The following is an 11409-nucleotide window of genomic DNA, read 5'->3' as shown; positions in this document are numbered from 1 at the left end:
CTTGATATGTTGCTTACAAGAAACATTTGAAATAGACATTAACAGTGAAAATATTGTTTTTTGTTTTTTGTTCTCAAAGAGGACTATGATATCAGGGTGGTGATGCTATGGCATGCAAGTACATTGGCTTTAATGAGGAAGGACTGTGCAAGGTCATCTGCCTCTATTGCTCATTTAGAGCCATGTGGGTACGGTGGTCAGATCAGGAAGACTGAAGATAGTCATGGATCAGTGAGAGACTTGGTCCTTTTTAAGATAAGGTCTTTCCCAAGTCTCAGTTTCTCTGGGTCACACCATGCAGTGATTAAAACTAGGTAGTAACTGAGACAAAGAATAGCTTCTTTCACAGAGTCATACACACACACACACACACACACAGGAAGAGAGAGAGAAACAGAGAAGAGAGACAGAGACAGAGAGAGACAGAGACCTAACTAAATAGAAATAAATAGAAAAGAGAAGATCCTTAGGGTTTCTGACCAAAACAATTTCCAATTAGGGCTTATACTAGGATCTATTTTTAACCAATCAATGACAGGCAGAGTGTTTTGGGTTTAAGTCATGGTCCTTAAGAAAGAAATCTAGTCAATAAATCCCAAGATATCTTGAGAAGATTTAATAATAAAACTTTTTTAAAGAACATTCTTAGGTAAAATAAGGAACTGGAGCACAGTCTACCATATATTTCAGCTGAAGTAAGAAAGTCAAGAGTAGCACTCATGCTCTGAGACAAAACAAAATTAAAAAGTCACTAAATTAAGGAGATAATCAAGGAAACTACATTTTTCTAAAAGGTACTATATACAACAAAGTACTGGCAGTACTTAACATATATGTACTGACTAGAAAAGCATCCAAATTATTTTAAAAAATATATTGTATTTTTATCCATTTAAAAATTAAAAACAATTTTTAAGCATTTTGTAAAACTTTGAGTTCCAAATTCTACTCCTTCTTTCTGTCCACTTCCTGAAACAGTAAGCAATCAGATATAGCTTATCCATGTATAAACATATAAAACATTTCCATATTAGTCATTTTGTACAAGAAGACTCAAATAAAGGAAAAAGAAAGTGAAAAACAGCATACTTCAGCCTGCATTTAAACAATATTAGTTTTCTGGAGGGGGATAGTTTTCTGGAAGGCAAGCCTTTGGGACTGCCTGGGATCATTGTATTGCTGAGAATAACTAAGTCAGTCACCAGTCTTTGTGGAACAATATTGCTATTACTATGTACAACATTCTCCTGGTTCTATTCACTTCATTCTGCATGAGTTCATGTAAAATCTTTCCATATTTTTCTCAAATCATTTGTTTCAGCACAATAATATTCCATTACATTCCCCTTTGATTTCGAATTCTTAACCATCCGAGAAAAAAATACTATAAATGTTTGTATATATAGGGTCTCCCCCACACTTTTTTGGATATCTTTGGGATATAGAACATTAACAGAATTTTAAGGGTAGTCTGGAAAGGATCAGTGATAATAGCATAGGACAATATTATCCACATAGGATAATAGTGATAATAGCAGAGGACAAAAACAGAGCAGGCTAGAAATAGGGGAATCAAGTATCAGTTTATTTAATTTGAGAGTGAGGAAGAAGTCTACTGATCTTTGAAACTGTCCTAAGAAGGAAAGTTCAACATGCTGGAATGAAGGTATTATATGATACATATATCACAAGTGGGAAAAAGGAGGGGGGATGTATATTATAACACAATCATTTCCAGCACCTCAATGGTTTCTCACAACAAGCCAACTAGTATAGAAAAATATAGGTACTTTCAAGTCCTTTGTGAAAGGTTCTTGAGTTGATAGTTTCAAGCCTTAGGAGTCATTTCCTGGTGACCACAAGACCAGAGTTTTGTGACAGAAACAGATCCTACAATCTTTGATTCATTTCGTTTAACTTTGATAGGCACAGTACAAGCACAGGAAGGTCAGAGTGATTGATAATTGAGCAGTTCTAGAACTGTATTTCCATATAGGAACAAAGACTTAGAGAAAGGACACATCAGCTGAGTGAGTTAGTTGTACAAAACAAATTATTGATAGGGATGCTGAAATCACTCCCCAAAAGAAGTGGGTAAAATATAACTCATTGCAAGCACTGAGTGGCATGCTTAATGAGTCGATTAATATTAACTTCTCTTCTCCAAAGGAGGAGTTTTCTGCCGTTTTTGAACATGGGTTATGAGAGAGGTAGAAGGGGAGGAACATGTCAAAGAGCAACATGCAATGGGAGGACCAAGAAGTCTGTTGACTTCCTCATCCCTAGCCAATTAAGGCAACAAGGAGGGGCCTTGTATTTCTAGATAGGAAATAAAAGGCTCATTCACATATTTATAAGGAACTGCCCCTGAGTGGATCATCCTTTTCTTGTAAGGACCCTAAATAAACCAACTTAATACATTCCAGAGTATTTTTTATCTTTGTAGCTTATTTCTAACAATAATTTGAAGCTACATTGTGAGTTTCAGAGTCCAAAGCCAGAATCTGCTGGTGAAATCATAGCTCTGTAAAAATTTAAATTATTAGTCTATTCTTTGCATATATCATATTGATTAATGTGAAAATCACAATTATCTTCACAATATGAACAGACTGGTTTGAAGGAAGAAATCAAAACTATATATAATCTTAACATCAAAATGCTTTAAAACATTAGAGAAATGCAAATTAAAAGAGCTTTGAGACATTATCTCACACCTATAGATTGGCTAAAATGATGGAAAGGAAAAATGCCAAATGGTGCAGGAGATGTGGAAAAAATGAGACACTAATTTTGTTGGAACTATGAATTGATCCAAGCATTTTGGAAAGCAATCTGGAATTATGCCCAAAGAGTTATAAATATTCGCATATAAATTATAAATACTCAACTACAAAGAAAAGATAAAGGAAGATGCTATATATCTCCAGAGAGAAAACTGATCAACAGAAGTATGTATGGTATAAATTTACATAGACACACATTTGTTTCTAATAGTGGCCTTCCCTACTGTGGAATGATTAAGTGAGAGGGAAAAAAATTAAAAGTGCACAGGAGAGAACAAAACTCAGGAGACCCAGAAAGCATTGGTATTTATTATTACATCAGTTCTCAAAAAAAAAAAAAAAAAAGTAGACAGAGTGAAATGGAAATTCATACATTTATAGTGAATCTTCTATTTCTGTTGTGCTATATAAATGGAATTTTTAGTCTTTTTGAACTTAATTTTGAAATTATTTTAAATAGTTAGTTATTCTAATGAATAATCTACTTACTTACTTCCCTCCCCACAGAAAAAGAGAGATCAGAAAATGAGGAAAAAAATCGAGAAGGATCCAGCCAGGAGTCATTCTTTCTTCAATCATTGGGGTAGATTTCTCCATTTAGCAATTTCTTCAGCCCATCCTGGGTCAAGAGATTGCAATGTAGAGAGATAGGCCAGTAGATTCCTTTCACGATCCATCTCTTCTTGGGTCCCCATGAAAGGGGCCATGTCCATGGCTGGTATTGATTGTAGCCAGCTACCATAGTTCATGTTGGAGTTAGCTGAAGAGAAACTGAACCAGTGCCCTGTAGGGTCCACAACATCCTGTCTGGAGTCAAAAGGTCTGGCTGGTGGACAATTGGAGGGATTCATGCCATCTGTAGCTAAGGGCTGGAGATTGTTGCTGCCATGAATGGCACCAGAGGCAAAGTCCATGGGCTCCCTAGAGATTTGGGGAAGGACCCTAGAAGTCACAGGCATCTCATCCATAACTTGACAAGCACCTTCTCCTAGGCCTGCTATGGAAACACTAGATACATTTTCAGTGGAGATCCCAGGAGTAGAGAATTCTAAAGATGTCAGACACCTGGAAGAAAGAGAAGAGGGGCAAGTCAGTGTATAATTAGCAATAATACATTTTCCCAATATTCTATTTCTTATTTCCAGATCTGCTTCTTGTCAGTTAAGTATACTCCTTTTACCCACAGCCTCAGGACACAAAGTCCTGGAGAAAACAGGAGAGAAACATCATCCAGAATACCAGAGCCTGATTCACAAAGAAGGAAAATCAGTCAAAAGGATATAAGTCCCATTAGTTCTTCTTTCAATAAACTTTCTCCAAGAAAAGGAAAAGGGAACCCATGAGTGAAATCTTTTTTTTTTTTTTTTTTTGAAACTTAGAGTTATCTTCTGTAAGGACACAGAGTTTTTGCTTTAAGGTACTGAATGTTTTTCAGACAAGTCACCTCAGTTTCCTTTCTGTACATACCCATTTGGGACATCTTGCCAAATCACCTTGATCTCACTACCTCACATACCCTATATTACCTAGACCAGGAGAAATTCTCCTGGATTAAGGGCTCCAAAAACTTGTATCCTTAAATTTGGAGATATCCACCAGGGGAGCAGGGACAGGTGTCTTAGTTTTATTTAAGACTGAACTTCAAGTTCATTTGGCTAAGAGGAAAAGATAGGCCCAGACAGAGAAATATCGGGGACTTGGGAGGGGAAAAAAGGCAGTGAGAAGGGAGTAGGAAAGATGGGAAACAGAGAGGAAAAAGGGAGGGAAGGACAGGAAAGGAAAAGAGATGAAAGGCTTTATGATTAAGGTAAAGAAAGTGGATGGTTGGACTAGGCACCCAAGAAAGGACATCCAAACGTCAACATCATTATGGCTCATGCCCTCAGCTTCCTTCCACATATTCTTACCCAGCATGTTGTTTTCTGCGTTTCCCTCTTGAGCACATTTCATCCTCTGAATCATCAGGAGAGAACCCTCTCTTCTTTGAGCCTTCTTCACTCTGTCCAGAATTATTAGAATATGAGGGCATGGCATGGACCCAGAATTCTTGTTCAAGTTGCTCCTCTTCTTCAGTCCTAGTGATAGTGTCCATGGGCCTTGTGGGTATAGAATGGAGACCATTTCCACTGTTGCTGGTGGAATTAGATGAAGAAGATAGGGGCCAGTTTTCTTGAGGGACCATAAGGTCTTGGTGGAGGTTGTGTTGGATGGTAGGTGGAGAAGTGGAGGGTGGAAAGCCATGCTCCATGGTGTTCATACTCAAAGGTATGACATTACTACTGCTGGGAGAGGAGTCATGAGCATAGCTTGGGAGTGGCTGAGCAGACTGAGCCAAAAGCCCAGGACTCAGTGGGCTGTTATCTTGAGAAGAACCCTCTTCTAGTTCCATTGAAGAGTCATCAGAATCAGTTTTAGGTGGGTTTGTGGTCCTGGCAGTGGATCCTTCTGATGTAAGATACCTTGAAGAAAAAGAAGGAAAGGAAATTTGAATCTGCAAAATAAGAATACATTCTTTCAGAATTCCCATCCCATCATCCAAATTTCAGACCTGCTTTCTATTTGAGCAGTTTTAGTCCTCTCTGCCCACAGTCTCACAATAGATTACTGGGAAAAAACAAACATGGAGCTGAGCCCCTTTACTACTTACTGATTCACACTTTTTCCAAAGTAGTACTTTTCTCTAAAGGCTTTAACAAAAGGATTGTGCTTAATTTTGAGTTGGGAGACCTAGAAAGAAGAGAAAAAGTCAGTGAGTAAGAACCATTTTCCCTTTTGGAAACTGAGCTATCTGCTGGAAAAGACAAGGACATAATCTTTATCTCAGCTCCAATTCACTAGGTGACCTTAGGGAGAACACACAGTCTTCATTTGTGAAATGAAGAGAGAACTCTGACCATTTGAAGTACTCAACATCGGCAAACCAGCTGGGTCCTCTTGCACTTAGCTCTAACTCTGCCCACCTTTGTGTCAGTGACTACCTAGATGAGAGTTTCTTTACCTAGATTTTAGAGGGCTTTTAGAGTTGGAAGGAAACAAAATTTCAACTTTATTTTCTATCTTCATGATGAAGTTGAGCCTCTCCTTATGTTAGGAATTTGGAAAGTCATTCCTCTGAGGAGATGTCACCTGTCTTCATAAATTGTTGATAACACAAACAGGTTAAGAGCACGTCATTTAGAAAGAAACACCCCCTAGCCAGCCCTTCTTTGTATATTGTGGCTTGCTCCTAGAGGAATGTAAACTTCTTGGAAGAGACAGGTGGATGAGTATTCTTTTATTTTTCTCTATGTATCCCTAGAGGCCTGTATGTGTTTGATGACTGATCACTTCTCAACAACACATGACTGTTGAGTGATCAATCATCTCCCCTCATGCTATCCCTCTACCCAGCCCAAATCAGATGTTCCACTAAGAATGATTCTCACCTTAATATTTTGATATGCAGTTACAGTAATGAACTCTGTTTCTGGAAATGTGAAGTTATGGGTGAAGGAAGGAGCTGATGTTTCATGTTCTCCATCATTCACTTCTTCAATACAAAGCCTCAGTTGATATTTGTGGAGAGAGATCATCTGTAAAGAAGTCAGAAGTATGAGGTGAGATAGGTTTCTCTTCTTTGTCTACCTACCTGGTCTCTATTAGTAATACCTGGGAAGGTGGAAACTGACCAAGTGTTATCTAAGATCTTCTCTTAGGATCCACAGAACCTATAGATCCTATAGAATAGGGAGGATGCTCTCCTAATTCCTGGAAGTATGAGCGATGGAAATCCCATGCTTCCTTGGTGACCTGCTCTAAGCTCTTACTCCTACCCTCCTGACACTGGAAAGGTCTTCTTTAAATCTACTTTCAGCATGCTTTTCTCCTTTTTGTGCCGAGGGACTTGGCAAGGCTGGAAAGGGGAGCACAATGGAGACCTTACCTTTTTCCCTTTATTGATAGTTTCTTTGCTGTTAGTCACTTTGAGGTAGTTAAAATTGATCTTTCTTCATCCAATGAGCCCCAGTGTTGGGGGAGTCTGGGTGGATATACAGATGATTTCCTGTGGAAACAGGAACTCTCTAAATATTTTTGTGCAATTAAAAAAGTTTTGCAATTTTGTTGACTTCTTTTGGGAATGATCCAAGCAGACACAGATATCCCAGGTCAAAGGGCTGCACAGGTCACATAATTTGTTATATATAATGTCAATACTTTACAAAATAATTGTACTCATTCACAACTTCACTAATAGTGATGTACGACAATGTAACTATTTTCTGAATCCTTTTTTTCTCATCTCTGCCTCTTTGATAACTGTGAGGTAGAATCCAGAATTGCTGAAATTTGCACTTCTATAATTCATAGTGAATCAGAGCAGTTTTCCCACATGCTTCTAGTTTTGCTGGAGAACTGCCTTATTCGTGTACTTAGAATATTTGTCAATATGCAGTGCATAAAAATGTTTATAGGAACTCTATGGGAACAAAAAGATTGAAAAGTGAAGAATTCATTGGACTATTTCAATGTGGTGGAATTTTGTAGTCAGAAGTGAGACAATGAATGATTTTTAAAATGCTGGAAACACTATACTACTTGTTACAATCAAACTAGCAGAAGCAGAGAACTGATTCACAAGTTAACTGTAAATTTTCTATTTTAAAAATCTTCAATTCTTTAGTAAATTGATGGAAAAGGAAATGTTCAGTAGCAGGAGAAAATTGATTCAATAACTACATTCAAAAAAGTCAAACAATATTAAAAGCATTCATCTATACCATGACTACCAATGATTCCAGAAGAAGGACCAAGCCCTCTGCTGACAAAGAGATAGTAGATATAGGGTGGAAAATGAGTCATGTAATTGAGTCTAGCCAATGAAAAGATTGGTTTTGCTTAGAATGTATGTTGGTTATGAGAAATTGTCTTTTTTTTTTTTTTTAACTCAGTGTGGTGGCAGTGGGAGGGAAAGAAAATACTTTTCTGCTCATTAAGAAAATGATGGAAAATGGAGAGGCAGCAGGCTAAAAAATGTGAAAAACTGAATGCATTTTCAGACAAGCTTACTGTATTGCTGTTAGTTTTGCTCCATTGTTTTCTTTTGTTACCTCTCATAGAATAGGGAGAAATAAAAAGGATTGTAATATCAAAAACAAAATAGACCAATAAATGTTTTTTAAAAGTATAAAAAAGGTAGATGTGGTTTTCTAGAGCTAGGACCTGAAGACTCCTGACACTGGACAAACTCATCAAGTGACTCAGGTGAGGAAGTGTAGCTGCTTTTGTGGGGCTTACAAAATGATAAGGAAAGAAGGAAACAAGCCTATCCTAGGCACTTTGTTAAAAGCTTTACAAAGGGACCTAATCTAATTTTCCCACACACCTGCTTGATAAATAGTATTGTTCTGAAATTAATTGACTTGTTTGATAATAAGAAAGTATGGATAAGTCTAGGAAGAGAAAATCCTGGGACTTGGGGGGAAAAACAGAAAGGAAGAAAAAAGTCAGGTGGTGTGGGAAGAAGGACCAATGTGGGAAGAAAGGACAATTTGATTTTCTTAGGGGACTCACAAAAGGGCACCTCGATATCAGAAAGACTGACTAACTCCATCCTCAGCACACTATACACAGGCCAGGAAATCTTTCCTTACCTAGCATGTTCTTCTCTGTTTTTTCACACTGAGACCACTTGCCATTCTGAAAACTCCAGTGGTGTGGATCAACCGGCAATATTTCCAGAAATACCCGGTAACGAGCAACGGGATTCATCCCATGAATTCTGTAAACCAGTAAAGGGAACATTCGCCTGCAAAGAAAAGGAGAAACAGTGAAAAAAAACTTAATTGCTTCTAGGGCAGAAAAAGCCAGGCAGTTCTCTGTGTTAGGTATAGACTTTTTATTTTTATTTAATATTTTATTTTAGGGGCAACTAGACGGCACACTGTTTAGAGCACTAAATGGAGCATTAACTCCTTAGATTCAGGAGGACCTGACCTCAAATCTGGTTTCAGACACTTAACAATTACTACTAGCTGTGTGACTCTGGGCAAAGTCACTTAATCCCAATTGCCTCTCAAAAGGGGAAAAAGAAAAAAAAAAAAAAGGAATGTTTTATTTGTTTTGGTTCCTGAAGTCGGAAACCTTAGAAGTGTGAACTCCGTGCCCCACCCTGCGTTCAAGCTTTTTTTTTTTTTTTTTTTCTGAGGCGATTGGGGTTAAGTGACTTGGTCCGGGTCACACAGCTAGGAACTGTTAAATGTCTGAGACTAGATTTGAACTCAGGTCCTCCGGACTTCAGGATTGGTGATCTACCACTGTGGCACCTAGCTGGCCCCGTTCAATCGTCTTTTTACTCTCTACCAAGCAAGAGTCTAGTAAATTCGAGTTTCCCAAAGGAAATGGCCCATAGAACTCCTGCACATATCGTCCTATAGCTTATGGCACCAAATTGTCAGAAACCATTGCTTGGAAAGCAATCATTGGTTGGTTTGGGGCAGCCATAGGTGCCAAAAGAAGGCAAGAGCTCCCAGCTTCTGGTGAATTTGAATGAAACTCAAGGAAAGGAGGCTCAGTCGCGGTTCTCCAGCTCCGGGGGACCCACGAGGCAAAGTGCACCCCCTCTCATAGAATAGGGAGAAATAAAAAGGATTGTAATATCAAAAACAAAATAGACCAATAAATGTTTTTTAAAAGTATAAAAAAGGTAGATGTGGTTTTCTAGAGCTAGGACCTGAAGACTCCTGACACTGGACAAACTTGTTAATAATCATTTCCGTCTGCTCTCGGTAAAACTGGAGCCACAGGGAATGGTTGTCGAGGACCACTCTCAGTGTTCCTGAGGTGCAAGTGTGGCTGGCGTCGTCGGAGGTATCTGGGGAGCTCTGAAGATGGTTGAGGTCCGCCGCCGTCGAGTCAGCACCCCCATAGTCCCAGGCTGCCTGCAGTCTGACGGGCACCATCGCGACCCTAGGGATGAACGGGTATTTCTGAGAGAAAGGTATTTCTCTCGGGGCCACTGGAACTGACTTTCACTCACTGACTTTCGAGCTCCAAGGCCTGCTTTTATATCAACCCCATAACTATTCGAGACCCCGCCTTTGAATTCACACCTCAGGACTTTCTTCTGAGATGGTGTTCTTTTGTTCTATTTCTTTTTCTGGCCTTCAGGCTATACCCAGCATAAACTGCTAATAAAAGACATATTGTCCTGAATTATTTATTTATCTGTTTATTGCTGAGGCAATTGGGGTTAAGTGACTTGCCCAGGGTCACACCTTTACGAGGTGTTAAGTGTCTGAGGCTACATTTGAACTGAGATCTTCTTGACTTCAGGGCTGGTGCTCTATCTACTGCTCCACCTAGTTGCCCTTTACCCTGATCTTAATGGAAAGAAATATAGTTTAAGTTTTCTTCAGGAAGAATAATATTTGCAGTAGTTTTTTTTTTTTTTAAACCTGCCTTCTATTGACACAACACATATCCTCAGTCCCTAAATCCAAAGAAATGTTTCTTCCATACTTTCCTAAACTTACACATCCTTTTTATTTTTATTTTTCACTTTACAGTGGTCCCCCCCTCCCCCATTACATGATAGTTTTCAACACTCATTTTTGTAAGATTTCGAGTTCCGAATTTTTTTCTTCCTCCTTCCCTTACCTGCTCCCTACCTAAGACAGTGGGCAATATGATGTAGGTTATACATGTACATTTATTTTAAGCATATTCCCATAGTAGTCATGCTGTGAAAGAAAAATCCGAACAAAGGGGGAAAATCAAGAGAAAGAAAAAACAACCAAAACAAAACCGTATGTTTCTATCTGCATTCAGTCTCCATAGTTCTTTCTCTGCAGATGGATGGTATTTTCCATTCCAAATCTATTGCAATTGTCTTGGATCTCTGAGAAGAGCCAAGTCTATCATAGTTGATAATCACACATTTTTGCTGTTCCTGTGTACAGTGTTCTCTTGGTTCCATTCACCTCACTCAACATCAGTTCACAGAAGTTCAGGTTTTTCTGAAACCAACCTGCTTATACTTTGTATAGCACAATAATATCCACTATATCTAATTACCACAACTTATTCAGCCATTGCCCAACTGATCACCTCCATTTCCAATTCCTTGAAACCACAAAAAAAAGAGCAGCTACAAACATTTTTGTACATGTGGGTCCTTTCACTTTTCTATGATCTCTGGGATACAGACTCAGTAGTGGCACTTCTGGATTCAAGGGCTCTATACAGTTTGGTAGCTCTTTGGGCATAGTTCCAAATTGCTCTTCAGAATGGTTACACGAGTTCACACCTCCACTAATAATGCATTAGTGTTCCAGTTTCCCCACATCCCCTCCAACATCTATCATAAACTTTTCCTGTCCTTTTAGTCAATATAAGTCAATATAAGCCTACCCTTCCCATGATATTTCTCTGTTATAGTTTGCAATATTTATTCTTGAGATTTTCAGCAGGTGGTGTCTCAATAGAACCATTGCCTTTGAACAAGACAGGATCTTAGGCATTATCAGTTACAAATCCTTCATTTCATTTTCTTTAGTTTTAATTTATATTCAGCTCACATTCTCTCCCTGACACTTATCCTCCCCCATTTCAAGAAAGCAAGAAACACAAAAGTCATTAACTCCTT

At 38.5% G+C, this 11409-nt stretch overlaps 1 protein-coding gene across 1 annotated transcript; it reads right to left on the bottom strand.

Annotated features, from left to right (window-relative positions):
- Positions 1 to 3201: 3201 nt before the first annotated feature.
- On the bottom strand, positions 3202 to 9724 carry LOC116423623 (eomesodermin-like). Its single transcript, XM_031968656.1, has 6 exons — positions 9522 to 9724; positions 8511 to 8571; positions 6212 to 6358; positions 5434 to 5513; positions 4694 to 5245; positions 3202 to 3851 (listed from the first exon to the last, which is right to left on the bottom strand). Exons 1-6 carry the CDS (start codon positions 9722 to 9724, stop codon positions 3362 to 3364), a joined length of 1533 nt encoding a protein of 510 aa, XP_031824516.1. The 3' UTR covers positions 3202 to 3361.
- Positions 9725 to 11409: the final 1685 nt, after the last annotated feature.

The sequence above is a fragment of the Sarcophilus harrisii genome, chromosome 4 (assembly GCF_902635505.1).
Source record: "Sarcophilus harrisii chromosome 4, mSarHar1.11, whole genome shotgun sequence".
Classification (NCBI taxonomy): Eukaryota; Metazoa; Chordata; class Mammalia; order Dasyuromorphia; family Dasyuridae; genus Sarcophilus; species Sarcophilus harrisii.
Note: the sequence above shows the minus strand (reverse complement) of the source record. Positions and strands in the feature narration are given on the sequence as shown.